Source organism: Barbus barbus (assembly GCF_936440315.1).
Source record: "Barbus barbus genome assembly, chromosome: 44".
Lineage (NCBI taxonomy): Eukaryota > Metazoa > Chordata > Actinopteri > Cypriniformes > Cyprinidae > Barbus > Barbus barbus.
The window spans coordinates 2,639,241-2,658,159 of NC_136722.1; the positions used below are offsets into that span (position 1 = coordinate 2,639,241).

The 18,919-nt window shown below is 36.7% G+C and overlaps 1 protein-coding gene across 1 annotated transcript; it reads right to left on the reverse strand.

The window, feature by feature from the left end:
- Window positions 1-3,615: 3,615 nt before the first annotated feature.
- LOC306863256 (coagulation factor XIII A chain-like) lies at window positions 3,616-18,727 on the reverse strand (the record flags this gene model as incomplete). Its single annotated transcript, XM_079406505.1, has 14 exons — window positions 3,616-3,754; window positions 4,906-5,042; window positions 5,135-5,295; window positions 5,382-5,660; window positions 5,756-5,909; window positions 6,030-6,118; window positions 7,959-8,062; window positions 8,144-8,282; window positions 8,403-8,580; window positions 11,638-11,745; window positions 11,857-11,975; window positions 12,087-12,341; window positions 15,294-15,479; window positions 18,661-18,727. 14 exons carry the CDS (start codon window positions 18,725-18,727, stop codon window positions 3,616-3,618), a joined length of 2,115 nt encoding a protein of 704 aa, XP_079262631.1.
- Between the last annotated feature and the right edge of the window lie 192 nt (window positions 18,728-18,919).

Below are 18,919 nucleotides of genomic sequence, written 5' to 3' on the forward strand. Positions count from 1 at the left end.
GAAATACTGGTATATCAAGAACAAGGAACATTTAAGTATGTGGTGCTAAAAATAGCATCAGGACTAGCCGTTTCCAATGATGCTATGTGCTAGCCTGTGCAACAAAGTATTGTAAAGTAATCTGGTTTTGAAATCACATGAAATTTCAGCCGTCTTGCATTACTTCCATATCTGCATCTCCACACACATCAATCTTTTTATCATTACTCACGAATAACAGGTATCAAATGAAAGAATGGACCTTCTGCTTCACAGTGACACTAGTATCTTGCTTGTAGAACAAAGCTGGTCGGAGTAATCTTGATTTGAAAATGCATCAAATTAAGCAAAATTGCAATCATCGGTCATTTCTTCACTCATTTTCACACAGCTGAGTCATAGCTGAATAAGTCGCGAAGTGCTTGTAGCCTCCAAGGGTAACACATATCAAAATAAACAGCAGGACTCACCTTTTCAGATTATGCTAGTGTCTTATCTGTACAACGGAGTATGATAGAGTACTCTGGTTTTGAAACTAGCACCAGTCGTTGTTGTTGTATAATATACTATTTCATATACAGTTCATACATATTTTTTCAAATTGTTAGGTCATGGATTGTCGCACCATCATGGTTCTGATATCACCAGATTACAGACAGTCTTGTCTATCCATATCTGAAAAGATATCCCCACGAACACCAATATCTTTTGAGATAGATATACAAATATAACAATTTAATAGATGCAAAAAATAGTTTTATTTAATGTGAAGGCTAATATAAAATGTATACAACAGATATCATGTCAAATTATGGCAGATCTGGATAGCCCCGACTGTCCTGAAAAAAATCAACATATAGCATGTATGGCTACCTCTTACAATAAACTTCATACAAACCTGCTGTGCAGATGCTGTAGGACGATAATAGCTAAAATAATGATTGTCCCAACATATTAGGAAAGCTACTCATTTGAAATGGTTACCGTGTTTCAAAGTACTTATATGGACTCTACAAACAAACTGGTACCAAAGAGATTTTGTTTCGTATGGAAACTGCGTTTCGAGAAGTGCTTAACACTGGTACAGATCAGAGACTGAAGCGTGAGTACTACTTTAATATGAGAAATTCAGACGTTTTAAAGTGGGTGACCTGGTGTGGATGAATGATCCAACCACACAAAGAAAGAAACTTGAGCCAAAATGGACAGGACCATTTCGGGTGGTCATGGTGGACATGGCTGGTATTATTTACACAGTGTTGAATGCGAGAAATGTAAAGGCAGAACCTAAGGTTGTTCACTATGAACTTTTGAAGCCTTACAAGTCCAAGTGGACAGAACCAGCACTTGCTTCCACATGTGCTGGTCAAGATAAGGACAAAAATGTTCAGGAGTTGAGAACACTACACACAGCTTTATCTGGGTCTCTCCCTTTGTCATCAGGAGGGCTGTGGGTTGGTGAAAATGAGGCTCCTGTACTCTCTTCTGTTCCTCATGTGCGTAGGCCTTCCGGTCACATAGTGCAAATTCCTCATGCTTTGCGGCAGCCATCTTATTTGGTTGAACATACCTCCTCAGTAGTTGGGGACCATGCATCAAAATGTGTGGTCACTCGTTCAGAGCATGTTATTAAAAGGCCTAGGAAGTTTTCTTTTAACAAAAAAAAAAAAAAAAAAAAAAAAATTGGACATAAATTGTACTTTTGTTAATTTTTGCAGTTTTACTGCTTTACAATGTAAGAACATTTGCATTTTCACATTATGTCATTTCCTTTCCAGTCTGCCCAGAGATCTGTGATGGTGAGGAGGTTTAAAAAAAAAAAAGAAGAAATACAAGATAACATTTATTTTTGGTACGATGGTTACAAACTGTTTGATATTGTGCTATGGCATGTTATATCTCTTATGTTAACTGTGACATTTAAAAAAAGTTCTTGGTATATTTGAAATGAGGACATTTCTTTTGCAAAGGGGGGACAAATGGGAGATTTATTTAGATTATTTTATATTGTGTGTAAATTGTTATATAAGTGGGATAATCTGGTTTGTTTATTTATGTGATGTAAGGGGACAGGTTGGCTATGACATGCGCAGTGGTTCTCATGTGAGACGGGGCATTCGCGGGGAGTGTGTCAAGGGAGAAAGACATGTGATGTGAGCTGAATTCATACCTGAGCTCTGAAAAATAAAAGGCAGTCAAGTTCCCGTTTATGTGTATGCCTGCATTATTTCGACGGACCCATTCTAAAGAGACTGGAGTTTCCTCCTTATGGTCTACAGCCCCTCTTACAATACGATTCCAACGAAAATCTTTTCAGATGATATTAAACCATATTATCAACCCCATCCCTCCAACCTGGCGCAATTGAGTTAGCTCTAACCCCACCTGACCCATTGTGTATCATATGCATGCCATTGCCAAAGTTCTGCGTATAAATAGTACGCAAAATTGAAAAAGAAGTGTGTCATTGAAACACACATTCATTCGGGTTAGGACTTTAGGATGGCTTGCTGAGTTCACACTGCACTCGCTGACAAATGCCGGAAATCGGAGGCAAACCGGTGGTCGTTCACGTGAGTGAGTCATATGGTGCTAGTAACTCATGGTCAGGGGGTTCGATTCATAAGGAATGCATGAAAAACTGTTAATTAGTATATAAAGCCCCGTTCTAGTTTTTAACATTGAATATTCCATTACACAGGAAAATGCATAGAAGTAAAATGGGTTGTGATTGGAATTTCATGAGCGAGATTATTAGATTTTTTCGCAGGTGGTGTTGATGTCTTATTGGAGATTTGCAGTAGGCCTATAACAAATAAAATAATCAATAATGCTTTTATGCTGAATGTTTATTGTTAGTTTATATTAGTAAAACACAGTCAGTGGCATTTTAGCAGAGAAAATATGCAACATATTCTGATTAATACAGTCCGATTAATACAGTTAATTAATACATTTGAATTAAGGCACCCAACCAAAATAACTGTCATGTAATTTAAATGTATGTGTAATTTCAGAAAATCTTTTACTTGTTCTTAAATTTTAATAGACCTTTGCTATTTCATAGCTTTAAGTTTGTCATACACTCAGACTTCTGTGTGCATGAGTACACAACATGCACTTCTCATATTGCTGTTTCTGTAGGTCATATTTTTCTGTGAGCATTGAAAATTTTGCACACGCACAAAAATATTATCCTTCAAGTGCATACCTGCCAACATTCCCAAAATGATGGGGTTCTCCTGCTTTTTCTACTCTTCATCCCACTCCCAATTTACAATTTATCCTGATAACTGCATGATTTCTTGCATCCACACTTTGCTAATCAGAATGTATCAGACTCCCAGATAGGCTGAGGGTGACCATGCATGCTGTATCGGTACTTAATATTTGATTGTGTGTATTTTGTACAGTTAAATGAGTTTACATACTACAAGTTGTTGCTCAAAATGCTTAAAACACTCTATATTTTTAACAACTCAGTGTTGGAAGGCGTGGGTGTAAAAAAAAAAAAAATTAACGTTAGCTTGTATTTCGATAATATTTGTGATTAAAGCAAAGCAATTCAACAAAATGGTAATGGGAACCCTTTTTCAATCTTTTCTCTCTGGTTCCCTCGTGGAAATCCGTTATCCATTACTGCACAAAGATTTCCAGCTGACCGGTGACCTGTCTCACTGTAGCACAGTCCAGACACGCCATCAGCACCTTCTTCCCAGGAGACTGAGGGGTGATCGTGTCTGTATATTGCAGTGTGCCACCAGGTGCGATCTGACTGTAAATGGAAATAGTTGTATATGCATCAAAAATACTGTATGTCAGTACTTCACTTCAAAAGTAACAGTTAAAAGCAATCTGATCATGGGCTATAAGCACAAAACATTTTTCTTACCACTAAGAGTAGTAAAAGTTCTTAAAAGTTCTTAAGTAAGAGTAACCTCTTCAAACTTTTTCACAAAGCTGCTGAGACCAACTTTTATTAAATAATGGGTAGAAATCTTAAGCTAAGAGTAAAATAAAAATGTTACCATATTTTAAAAAAGAAAAAAAAATGTTGCTAGGCTATTCAAATAAAGAATTTAAAATAAAAATGCTGCCATACTTCAAAAAAGACGTTTTTAAGATGTAGGCTAATGTCACTAATGAAACAAGTATATGTTCAGGTAATTGTCAGCCTCTAACATCTGCATCTCATCAAAAATATGCATTTAAGCAGCATTTTAATTAACAGACTAGAATAGTAAGATTGCAAACATAAAAGAAAACCAAACTGGACTCAAGAACAGCTGTTAATTCTTGCCCAACTTGTACTTGAAATAAGGACCTAATCGAATTAAAGGCTAAAATCTTTACATTCCGAGTCAGATTGCCAGAAACAGATTGTTTGTGATTTGGGCTTAGTGAGTTAGCAGATTTAGGAGCTAACTTTAGTGCTAAAACGCTTTGTGAAATACGCTTAGAACAAAAATGTAGGAGTCCTGAAGTTGGGGCTGACACACCCATTATTTTTAAGAGTTTCTCCTAAATTGGCAATTCAGGAGCTACTTTTAGCCTTAAGATGTTTTGTGAATATGGCCCTTGATTTACACACTATGCTGGCAACAAAACAATATATAAAAATAATAAAACAATGTCTAAAGAATATTACTACATATACTATGCAATATTACTATACAAAGTTACCAAATGCATTATCAAATCATACGCCAGTGCTCTTTTAGTATCACTGTAACACAAAAATCTCCAAGAATGTGCCCTAGTTCTTAGAACTGACTTGGTGACAGTGTCACCATTTGCACATCTCTCTGTAGATCTACAGATGGCCTGTTGAATGTTTTATTGTGTGTTTAGTCATCTATTCACTTGCTGACAATGAAAATCTGAGGAATGGGGGAAAAAAATATGACCAAGGTTATTCCATCTTACTCATATGTTTTCACTTTGGTTGAAATCAGACCAGGGCTTTCTAGGCGCAGCTGAATGTTTGTCAGGATGAAGTTAAAGGGATTTTGGAACAACACGGTGACCATGAAATCCCTGCCGACCCGGGGTGTTCCAGTCACCTGTGGATCGTTTATAATGACTGTTAATGAACATAAAAGATCAAATGCATCACACATGTTCCTCTATGACTGGTAATAAAGGATTTATATACCTTAATTGTGAGTTCAGGTGGACTGAGGGTGACAGCTCTCATTGTCGTAAGTTGCATGCCAGTTTCCTGAATGCGTCCATACACCACAAAGAGCAGGTTGGACTGTTCCACCAGGTAGGGCATGTACTCCGAAGCTGTGACATCGATCATCACTGTTTTGGCTGTAAAATGATTTTCAGAAATTAAGCTTTGCAATCTAAAATGCATGTGCCCTAAACCTACAACAAACTTGTAAAGTCAGACTCACTTTTCCAGGCATCCACAGATGCAGCTTTGCTTTCAAGCTTAAAGATTGAGCTGGTGACGCCCGTGTAGTACACCGCACAGCCAGTGATGGTGGCACTGAGGGTCGACTTTTGGCTGCCCTTGTTCTTAATGTTTAGTGTCAGCTGGAAGTTTTCCCCCATTTTGATGGTGTCGGCCAGGAGCTCGATGTCCATATCTGCTTCAGAGACTGGCATGTAATCCCTGGGAGCAACGCCACGACGTTCTGCCATCTGCATGGTCTGCTTATCCTTGTCACTGCCTAGAATCAGGAAGAAGGTTGAAGGATGACAGGGAAGGGGATAGGGCCTGTGTGACCATCCATACCCAGGTGTTTTTGGACCAATTGAAGCTTACCTTCTGGGTATTTGTAGGTAGAAGTGATGTCCTCATAGGCATTACTGTTCACCCTTTTGGTGACAAGAAGCTTTCCAACATACGTGGTGTCCACATAGATGATCTTTGTGTTTCCGTACTTATCAGACTGATGGTAAACCACATCACTGTTCAACTGGAGACAGGAGAAAGAGTTGTTCCATTTTTAAAAAAATGTATTTGCAATTTGCTCTTGAGATTTTGTAAACTAAAGAATTGGTAAGTAAACATCAAAGAGAAATGACACGTTTCTTACCTCCGCAAAGACAAACCTTGCATCAAATGGATAGCTGAGCTCTCCATCTTTGATGGCATTGACAGACGTTGGGCCACATCGATAAAGACCTGAAAGAGAGAGGGAAATCATTTGTAGTGCATTTCATTTAGCATAACAGAATGCAAATGGTATATAATTACCATCATATAACGTCAAGGCACTGTACTATTGTACCACCAGTACAATTCTATAAAAGATCCACATTTATAGGTTACACTGTGTTTCAAATGCATAAGGCCAGAGTGTGTTCAAGGCCTAAAGGTATTTCAATCTCTTGGTTCTTTCCATGAACAGGGTACAAAATAGGGCTTGAAAGGCAGATTTTTGTTCATTTTTAAAGTATCAGTTGAAGGAGGTTCTTAAGTCTGAAGAATATTGTTTGGACAAATATGAATATTTGCTATTTGGTCACATTTTTTAAAATCCCTGTTACCCCAATTTATGGCGCACCTAAATTAATTTTTCTAGCATAACATTAAAATTATAAATAAAAAATGAAAACCTATACAAACGACCATGAAAAATATTAGTTAACAAACCTTTTTTTTCTGTGACTAAGATGAGACGTTGACTAGCCAAAACTAATATCTGATGATAAAAACTATGACGAAATTTATGCCGCACATTCGTTAACAAGATGAGATGGGACAAAAATTTATTTGAGGACTACAGACATTCATAATACATCCTATAGGCTAAGTTAACTGTCCTGTCTTTCAAAATGTGCGTCTCTGTCATTGGATTACAATCAGATGAGTGGTGCTTGCATATCTATCTCAGTATGGCAGCCGCAGTGGATGGATAAGCTACCAAAACGCAAACTAGCGATCTGAAACAATGGCCTCAGCACCTGAAGGGTTAGGGATAGGGTGACCAGACCAGTTTTTTCCGGGAGTCACATTACTTTGTCGATTAACTTAAAGTTAGTGAAGGTGCGATAGAAGTGCTCTCTCTCGTGCACGCTCCACTTCTTCAGTCTCATACAGCGCACAATCAGTTCTCAGTGCTCAAATACACACACACAGTCCAAAAGTCTATCATGTAGACTAGAGTATCTCACATGAATACAGTCGGTTATGGCTTAAGTGAATGTAAACAGGTGGGTGAAAACTGAATGTGTGCCAGTATTACATGCCTCCATCTTAAATGGAGAGCATTCCTAATTAAATACCTATCTGTGTCCTTAATGTTAACCAACAAAATATGTTAAATAAATGTATACTTAAGTAAACCTACTGTATCTGAAAAACAAGTTTAATTTGTATCTCTACCAAAAAAATGAAAATTTATTCCAGTTTTTCCCTAATTCAATCCTTGATTCAAATTTCTCATAAGCTTATTTAATTTGGTATAAAGAGAGAAGAATATTTTTGTTTGAAGTCTACATATAAAATAGCTACCAAAATTAATGTTGGTATCTGCAGTTTGACTAAAAGTTGACAAAAATGCAATGACTTTTCGTCGACTAAAACTATGAAAGACTCAAATGACTAAAATGTTACTAAGACTACTAAGCATTTTCGTCTCAAGATAAAGGCTAAGACTAAAATGCCTGCCAAAATTAACAATGCGTTGGACTTTATAACTCAACATCAAACAGCTCTGAGAAAAGAAGTCAGAATTGCGAGAAAAAAGTCAGAATTGTGAGAAATAAACTTGCAATTGCAAGAAAAAAGTAAGAATTGACTGTTTATATCCTACAATTCTCACTGTTATTTGCAATTGCAAGTTTATATCTCACAATTCTGAGAAGACAGTCAGAATTTTGAGCAAAAGAGTCACAATTACCTTTTCTATTTTTAATTAGTGGTGGAAATGGCTTCCATAATTCATAGATAGTGTTTCCTAACCTTAGCAGTTAACTTTAGAGGAAAGCGGAGTGTATATAGAAGATGTGGAGGAAAATACCATCACTGGTCTCCTGAGGGGTGCTGTCGACCACCTGCCAGCCAGAGAACTTTTCAGGCAGATCAGGCCTCCTCATGTACACCTCATTCCAGCTGTGGTAGTTCCTGTGAAACACAGTGTTATTGTCACTATACAACATTTAACCATCATTAGCTATCAGACTGTGTATGATTTGTGTATCTCACCAGATTGAATCTCTCGTTCGACTTCTGCTCATTCTCTCATCTTCGTCCAGTATAATGTCTGTCTTCAGGTTGCCCGTGTTATCGTGAGCAGAGGCGTAATTGGTGATGACTCGTGCGGGGATCCCGAGACAGCGCAAAACTGGGTGGGATCATCACAGTGCAATGGTTATGCCAGTCTTTTTTAGCAACCTGAATTTCAATAATCTTTTAATAACCTGAATTTAAGAACCAATAATGAACGCGCCATCGCCATACTCACAAGTGTTCAGCACGCCGGCAAACACCCAGCACTGAGCAAAGCACACAGGGACACAGCCATCTCTGGCATATTTGAGCAGGATTTCAGGACTTCCTGTCCAGGCAGTGGGTGCTGTGCCAATGGAGTAGTCACCATTCCATTTGCCAACCAGGACACCATTGTCATCTTGGGAGTTAATCTGAAAATATACCATATATGTGTATATATATATATATATATATATATATATATATATATATATATATATATATATATATATATATATATATATATATATATATTACACATATACACACACACACATATATATATATATATATATAGAGAGAGAGAGAGAGAGAGAGACCAGCTGCATTAAAAACATTAAAGGGATAGTTCACCCCAAAAAATGTAATTCTGTCACCATTCAGTCACCACACCTCAATGACTTACTTTCTTCTGTGGAACATAAAATAAGGTATTTTGAAGACTGTTGGTAACAAAGCTGTTTTGGTTACCAATAACTTTCATTGTATGAACAAAAATTACTTTTGATGTTTCTCAAATTATCATCTTATATGTTCCATAGTCTAGGGCTAGGCCGTTGTAGCCTAAATGATTGTGTAATAAATTTTATGTTGAATCAAATAAAATATTTCTAAAGCTTCAATTTGTAATGACTTGATACTTGATACTTTCTCATTTAACACAAAAATAGCTGTTTAAATAATCGTTTGTGGGTATGACAGCCCTAGTGTGTATATTTATATATATTATATTATATTATTGCATCATTTGGAATGAGTTATTGTTTTCTTGTGATCACGACATAACGAAAGTTGTTTTGTTGTTATCTCGACATAACGAAAGTTGTTGATCTCAACGTAAAAACCGTTTTCTCACGACGTAATTGTAGCTATCGCGAGAAAATCAGGGTCGCTATATTGTCTTCGACGATAAAGTTGCAGACCCGACAGCCTCCTTCTTAAGTGTCGAACACTTATGTGTAAGTCGTCAATCACTGACAGACACAGAGCTATTTCAGTTTGAGTGAGTCCCTGATCAAAGTAAAAGCGAATACGATCATCCATGATGCTGCGATGATGCTGCTTCTATAGCATTTTCTCATGCCGAATACACAGAGAAAATTAAGTCATGATAACGACAAAACAACTTTCGTTATGTCGAGATCACGAGAAAATTAAGTCGTGATAACGACAAAACAACTTTCGTTATGTCGAGATCACGAGAAAATGAAGTCGTGATAACGACAAAACAACTTTCGTTATGTCGAGATCACGAGAAAATTAAGTCGTGATAACGACAAAACAACTTTCGTTATGTCGAGATCACGAGAAAATGAAGTCGTGATAACGACAAAACAACTTTCGTTATGTCGAGATCACGAGAAAATGAAGTCGTGATAACGACAAAACAACTTTCGTTATGTCGAGATCACGAGAAAATGAAGTCGTGATAACGACAAAACAACTTTCGTTATGTCGAGATCACGAGAAAATGAAGTCGTGATAACGACAAAACAGCTTTCGTTATGTCGAGATCACGAGAAAATGAAGTCGTGATAACGACAAAACAGCTTTCGTTATGTCGAGATCACGAGAAAATTAAGTCGCGATAATGACAAAACAACTTTCGTTATGTCGAGATCACGAGAAAATTAAGTCGCGATAACGACAAAACAACTTTCGTTATGTCGAGATCACGAGAAAATTAAGTCGCGATAACGTCAAAACAACTTTCGTTATGTCGAGATCACGAGAAAATTAAGTCGCGATAACGACAAAACAACTTTCGTTATGTCGAGATCACGAGAAAATTAAGTCGCGATAACGACAAAACAACTTTCGTTAACGTAATTGTAGCTATCGCGAGAAAATCAGGGTCGCTATATTGTCTTCGACGATAAAGTTGCAGACCCGACAGCCTCCTTCTTAAGTGTCGAACACTTATGTGTAAGTCGTCAATCACTGACAGACACAGAGCTATTTCAGTTTAAGTGTGTCCCTGATCAAAGTAAAAGCGAATACGATCATCCATGATGCTGCGATGATGCTGCTTCTATAGCATTTTCTCATGCCGAATACACAGAGAAAATTAAGTCATGATAACGACAAAACAACTTTCGTTATGTCGAGATCACGAGAAAATGAAGTCGTGATAACGACAAAACAACTTTCGTTATGTCGAGATCACGAGAAAATGAAGTCGTGATAACGACAAAACAACTTTCGTTATGTCGAGATCACGAGAAAATGAAGTCGTGATAACGACAAAACAACTTTCGTTATGTCGAGATCACGAGAAAATGAAGTCGTGATAACGACAAAACAACTTTCGTTATGTCGAGATCACGAGAAAATGAAGTCGTGATAACGACAAAACAACTTTCGTTATGTCGAGATCACGAGAAAATGAAGTCGTGATAACGACAAAACAACTTTCGTTATGTCGAGATCACGAGAAAATGAAGTCGTGATAACGACAAAACAACTTTCGTTATGTCGAGATCACGAGAAAATGAAGTCGTGATAACGACAAAACAGCTTTCGTTATGTCGAGATCACGAGAAAATTAAGTCGCGATAACGACAAAACAACTTTCGTTATGTCGAGATCACGAGAAAATTAAGTCGTGAGAACGACAAAACAACTTTCGTTATGTCGAGATCACGAGAAAATTAAGTCGTGATAACGACAAAACAACTTTCGTTATGTCGAGATCACGAGAAAATTAAGTCGTGATAACGACAAAACAACTTTCGTTATGTCGAGATCACAAGAAAATTAAGTCGCGATAACGACAAAACAACTTTCGTTATGTCGAGATCACGAGAAAATTAAGTCGTGAGAACGACAAAACAACTTTCGTTATGTCGAGATCACGAGAAAATTAAGTCGTGATAACGACAAAACAACTTTCGTTATGTCGAGATCACGAGAAAATTAAGTCGTGATAACGACAAAACAACTTTCGTTATGTCGAGATCACAAGAAAATTAAGTCGTGATCACAAGAAAACAAGACAGAAAAATTATAATAATGCATGGCCGCTTAGAACTTCCGTACATTCAAGTGTTGATAAAAAAGAATGCATGAAGCTAGAATAAAACTATTTGTTTTGCTTTTGTTTAAATGCAGACGCTCTGTTCTTTCTTTTGACATATTGCATGTTCAGATATTCATACAAAATGTATGAATTCAATAAACTATTCATACAACAAAATATGAAATCATACCAGGGCTGATCCCTGCCGAACTAATTCAATGGCATTTCCACGGTACAGCAGAGGTACTTTCCCAGCGTCCATAACCAAAAGACAGGCATCCAGAACCCCCTTTTCAAACTACAAGAAAGCATATAAAATGTTGAATGAAGGTATTAGGTTGAATAGTCCACCATAAGAGTTAGAGCATTTGTTTTCTTCATGAAGAAACATGACTAGAAAACTGCCAACCTGGCCGTAGTTCCATGAACGGGAGGTTATGTTGTTGAATTCTCCAGTGTAGATGACCCCCACATCATTCATCACATACTCCTGCCTGTCGGTATCTCTGGGCACGTACACCAGATCCTCTGTGTGCCAACATGAGATACATGCATTACGATCATTGAAAATTGTAGGCTTTGTTGCCATCTATACAGGTGATGTCGTTACCTAATACAAAGTGTTGTACTTGTACTCACCGGGGTCCCAAGGATTGAACAGCACATAGAAATCAGTGTTGGGGTTGTTTGGAGTGCGTTGTTTTCCCATGTCAGTCAATACTGCTACAAAGGTTCGGAAGCGGCCAATGATGCAGTTGGCGTGAGGTGTTATGCCCACTGTTACTTCATTGCCCTGCATGCCAATCACACGGCTCTTCCACTGACTGACATTGTTCTCTGTTTTTCCGAGGGTCACAATGATGTAGGTTCCCCTGTTTACATCAGGTGAACTGCCTGTGGGGACAGATATATGCCAGGTTTTAAGTTCAGTTCACCCAAATTAAAATTCTTTCCATTGTGGAACACAAACGATTATATTTTTAAATACGTCTTTTTTTGCACATACAATGAAAGTCAGTGGGGTCCAAGGCAACCTTGTTCATTGTATGTACAAAAAAATATGTAAATATCTATCAAAATATATGCTTAGATATGGGTTGGTGGGCAAGCTGGCTTGGGTCATTTAAAAAAAAGAAAAAGAAAAAAGGTGCTCTCGGCATCGGCTCCAGTACCAAGGGCCTAAAACTCAAGAAGACGTTTTCCCACAGGACAGCAGCTGAGCCGGCAATACTGCACACAAAGCTGAAATTGAGACTGAATTAAATGGTGCTGCGACAGCCAAGGGAACATCACTTCAATTATTCAGCTGACCTAACTGCAGAATGGCTCTACACACTGGTTGGTCTCTAATGAAGACGGACAGATATTTTATCATTTGAATTTTTTGTCTGAGAGTTATTTCCAGTACCCCCCCCATGTCTGTTAATTCAGGTCTATACATTGCTTGTTGTCATTATATTCCTCCTCCTCTGCTCTGTGGGCTCCTCCACAGCTTTTGTCAGGTTCAGTGCTAACTAGACACAACATTATGGGTCACCATACTCTCTTTTCTTAACTCTTTCTCCGCCATTGATGGAATCTTCCAGCTTTCCACGTTTTCACTGTTATACAGTAGAAGGCGCTATTACATATCTTCTAATAGAATACTGAATGTCTGGATCAAAACACGACAAAGAAGAAGCAGAAATAAGTGAATTTAACAGAATTTAATTAAACAGCATATAAATCAAAACTGCTTGATGTTACCGAGTGAAATTATGAGTCCGGAAGTGGTTTAGGACTGTGAATCTTTGGGCATGTTGATGGAAGCGATCTACTCCATCTGTGCTTTGATCATCGATCTGAATCTGATCCATAAGTAGTGATTGACAATAGCGTCATTTTGTTCAAAATGTAACTTTTTTTAAAAATAAAACTTGTCCACATTCAAGTGGCAACTGAAAAAGAAGAAGAAAAAAAAGCACTGGCAGGGAAAGACTTAAGGGGATAAGACACCCCAACATGTCATCATTTACAGTCTTTGTGTAGTAACCTGTATGACATACTTTCTTCTTTTAAAAGATATTTTAAGAAACGTGTCAGTGTTTACAATGAAAGTCAATGTTCACCACAACAGTTTGGTTACCAACATTCTAATGTTCTGCAGAAAAAAAAGAGAAAAGAAAAAGAAAAAGGAATTCATACAGGTTTGGAGCAACATGAGGGTGACTAAATGATGACAGATTTTTACCACACTAGTGTTTCTCCGGTGCTTTAGACATCAGGCCTTCTGCATTTGGATGTATAAGATAGATTACCAGCCTTGACAACCAAGCAAACAAGTGACTGACTTTCAACACCGCATTAAATGCTGAATAGTTGTGAACAAGTTAATAAAATACTTATAAATCAGTGTTGAAATTTTTATGTTGTAAAAGACGGTAAAAAAAAGATTGTGATATTATGCCTAAGATGCTATCTGGGTAAGCAGCTACTAGACTCAACGTGGGAAAAAACTTAGCCTTTCTGCAACCATTTAGCATTCAGCGTTTAACAAAATACTTTTATGTTGTGCAAAAGATTTATGTTATAAAAATAAGATGTTGAAACATCAAACATTGATTAATTTTTGGAGTCTGGACAAACAAGAGTAACAGTGCGGAAAAATATTTCAACACAAGAGAAATTTGCAACAAACTCTGTCAATGTCAAATCATGAATATTTTACGTTTTGGAAATTTTTTTGTTTTTGAAAGATCTCCTAATGCCCTGCTTACAGTTTAGGTTAAGCCTTTATTCATTCATTCAGTCATACATTTCTATACAATTGTATCAATTCAAACGATATTTCCACCTAGTAACAGAGTTACATTCTCTTAAAATTTACTTTTAATTCCCTACTATCAGACTTATGTGTCCTCAAGAAGTTTGCATTCTACAGGTGCCATCCCAAAAAGGCACAAAATCACTTTCACTTTGTTTTCTTTTTATTTATTATAAAAAAACTTGACCCTCGGACACTAGCAATCTCTATTCTATTTCTATTCTCTACTTGTTTTCTTTTTAGTTATTATAAAAAAAAAAAAAAAACTTGACCCTCTAACACTTGGACTCTTTATTCTATTTATATTCTATCTAGTAGTTTTATTTTTATTTATTATAAAAATGACCCTCGGACACTAGCAATCTCTATTCTATTTCTAGTCTATTTTTATTTATTATAAAAAAACTTGACCCTCTCACACTAGCTCTATCTATTCTATTTATATTCTAGCTACTTGTTTTCTTTTTATTTATTATAAAAATGTGACCCTCTAACACTAGCAATCTCTATTCTATTTCTATTCTTTCAACTTGATTTCATTTTATTTATTATAAAAAATAATAACTTGACCACCTTACACTAGCTCTATCTATTGTATTTCTATTCAATCTTCTTGCTTACTTTTTAGTTATTATAAAAAAACTTGACCCTCTAACACCTGCACTCTCTATTGTATTTCTATTCTATCTACTTGATTTCATTTTATTTATTATAAAAACTTGACCTTCTAAAACTAGCTCTAATTATTCTATCTATATTGCATCTACTTCTTTTCTTTTTATTTATTATAAAAACTTGGCCCTCTAACACTTGCACTCTCTATTGTATTTCTGTTCTATCTACTTTTTGTTTTTTGTTATTATAAAAAATTGCTATGCACTATCGTGTGTTAAGTTAGACTAACCGGCACTTGTCACAGCACTTTCATATTGTTGCTCTTTTGTTGGTTTGATTGTTTTATTGTCATCATTTGGATAAAAGCAACTGCTAAATGATTGAATGTAATATAAATGTAAATGAGATGTTTTGAAAGATCTGCTCACCAATCATGAACTCCACCTGCACATTGTGCTGCTGGTTATTAAAGGGTCGGTCAAACCTGATGATGATGATGAATTCTTTATTCCTGCGCACAATGAGGCTGGTGATCTGGTACCTGCTGGTGTTGTGCGCGTTCTTGTTGTCATTTTCACGCATATCAACACCTAGTACTGAGAGAGCTCCTGTTGCTGAAAAAAAAAAAAAAACTTACATGATCTTTTGAATGCAAACATTATTGCAGCTGAGTCAGAACTAAAAGTTTCAGAACAATTAAAAATACAAAACATAAAAAAAAAAAAACAGAGTGGTTCCTGATCGTCTAATCATGTATGAGCATCAAAAGTTTGTGTAAAAGACTTGAGCAATGACAAATTGCTAATAGCAGCACTATATACAATCAGGCCCGGCGTCAAGGGGGCTTGGGGAGACTAAGACGTTCTGAAGCCCGACCTGCAATGATCCATGCAAACCCGACTATTGCGACTGTACTGTCAGGTGCTGGGTTACACAAAAACTACCCAAACACTAAAATATGCTTAAATAAATGTTGAAATAAAATAACCATCATTTTTTAGAGTAGCCTACAATGTGAACACTATAAAAGCAACTGGTGCAAGCTAATCACTTAAGTTGGTCCACGTCCACCAAATGCGTGAATTCTCCGTTACCTCTCCGTCCTCTGATCATTTGATCAGTCACCCCACTTTGTTCCAGGACCTCACAATTTACAAATTAAGCACTTCCTCCAAGAAGCCGAAATGATTTTAACTAGGGATGTTCATTAACCGCTGAACCGTGAACATACCGTATAGAATTTGAACGGTTAAACGGTTTAAAAAGTCATTTTTTTTTACTCAAAATGTTTTAAAAGGTTTGCTCCATGGTTAAAATGCGCTACGCCTATAAAAATTGCGTTTTTAGAGAGAGAAAAAAACATACGTATGTCGCATTTTATATTATTTCATTCAGAAATAGGCCGACGAAGTGTTTACAAACATTATAATAAACACTGTAAACATAGCTAGGCTATTTCAGTTCCCCTCACTCCACAGCAAATCCTTTCAATTTAACAGTATTTAGAAAAGAACAAGAATTTAAAGAAGCTAGCCTATAAACGACAAGCCAAAACAAATTAATTTAGGCTAAAACGAAACTGAAATTGGAATTGTAAAAGGTTTGTGTACATTCACACCACAAACAAATCTCTGTGCTTCAGTAAAATAGGCCTAAAGAAAAATAGGATTCTGCTGTCTGCCGTTTCCTTTTGCGCAGCACATGAACCCAAACTACTCTTAATTTATTATTTAAGTAAAGATATATTTCTCGTATAGGCCTATTTATTCGTTTTATGCATACACATATATCCTATATCTCCTCTGCGCTGCAGGTGCATGATGGGATATGATCTGGATCCTCCTGTTCTGTTGTAAAATTAATCCCCGGAAAACAAATGTCATAGTAGCCTATTTTTAATGGATCACAGATACGTATCCTTTCTAATTTAATTCAATTCTAATTTAAAATAATATTGTCTGTGTTGTTAACTGTGTTAACCGGAGACTAATCTTCTGTTGTAACTCTGTTTGGAACAAAAACAGTCAATACTGACAATATTGTGCCTAAAATGTGCATCACTTAATATAAGCTTAAACTTAGCCTATGTAATAAACTATGCATTTATTAATAATATACCATTGGATAAAGTATAAAAGAGTGATGATCTAAAAAAGAGAACAAGTGAGCATCTGGCCAAAAACCGGATGGATGGCCACCCTATTTATAATAGACATTGCATTCCACTCAGTCAGTCCACTTGAATCAGAAAAAGGCATATGGTGCCTAGTCTGTATAGGCAGCTCACTAGATTTCAGAACAGCGCAATATTGTCTTCTGAGGGTTTGCCATTTTAAGGGTGTGGTGTCAAAACTGTGGGATGATTTAGAGAAAAAAAAAGACACTTTGACTTCTAAATGCATTCATTCTCAAAGGCTTGGTTCACAAAGTTCAGTTAAATATGAATGAATAGAACTTTACTTGGTGCTCTCGGTGCCAGGTCTTTAAACCCCACATACTCGGGTGGTGTAAATGCCTCTGTGTTTGAGCTGGCTAAGGTAAAACGGCCGTGTTGGGATCTCCAGGACTGAGTATCGGTTAGATCTGACATGATGTACACAAGATGTCTTGACGTTTGCCTGGTGGACAGATCATGTTAATGTTAGACTTTTAAATACAGATCCTGAGACATACATCTGATTTGTGACAGCAGCAAAGGAAAGGAGCGATAGGTGTGTGCATGCGTGTACATGTGCACTGAAGGAACGAGACATTATCTATTTTGTGCTGTCTGCACCCGTGGGAAGATATGATGCAATGTAGTGTTAGTCTATTTTAGGAAAGCCAAACTCTCAGTGAAACTGTGAGAATCATAAAGCACTGATGAAATATCATTCTCAACTGAGCAATGCAGTACCAGCAGCAGCAGGAGCCTTCCTGTTACTCACAGTTACTCAGAACATTGGTCAAGATTTTTAATGTTTTCGAAATAAGTCTCTTCTGCTCACCGAGGCTGCATTTGTTCGATCGAAAATACAGTAAAAATATCAATATTGTGAAACAATTGTACAATTGAAAATTACTGTTTTCTATGTAAACATATTGTAAAAAATAATTGATTCCTGAGATCAAAGCTTAATTTTCAGCATCATTACTGCAGTCTTCAGTGTCACATGATCTTCAGAAATCATTCTAATATACTGATTTGCTCAAGAAACATTTCTGATTATTATCGATGATGAAAACTGTTGTGCTGCCCAGTCTTTTTGTGGAAATTGTCCAAGTTTTTTATATCAGGGCGAATAGAAATATTTAACATTACAAATGTCTTTAATGCCCCTTTTGATTAATTTAATGTCCCGTGCTGAATAAAAATGTATTTCTTAGAAAAAAAATACTTTTTTTTTCTCTTTATGCAAGATAAATACAATTATCGAATTGCTTAATAATCTCAAGTCATCAGAGAAAAAAATCTCTATACATCACTGATGAGTTTATTAAGAAAACTAAATAAACTAATTATACATCGCCACAATTTTTTATACGTGGCCACAATTGACTAATTTGCTCCCTTGTTTTAGTAAATCGTTTTGATGGAACTAAAATGAGGGAACAAATTAGTAAGTCCTGGCCACAAAATAAAAAGTTGTGCAAACGCGTTCTTAATTGGTGGCCAAGAAACAGCAGTTTTATTTCAGTGTATCAATGTGAGATAATTAGACAGAAAACAGTTAAAAAACAATTGAAAGCAAGTATTAAAAATGGAAATCAAAGCTCAGAAATTTCAGAAAGTGTCATTAAAAGTGCTGCACTCACGGTCTCTGTAGAAGAGGAGATGGTCTGCTGAGAAGCTCCAGTCAGATGTACCCATGAGGAGCCCCATTCTGATTAATATAGGCTCAGCACTTCCTCTTCCACTGGAGAAAAACACCTCCATGGAACCAGAGCAAGTCAAGATGAGCCCAAGATCAGGTCAGTCTGACACACAAATCTGTGACCTCGCTTCTGATTCTTGATGACAGCAGCATATTTCAGACCATCAACAACATGACAAACATTCAGACAATTACAGTGC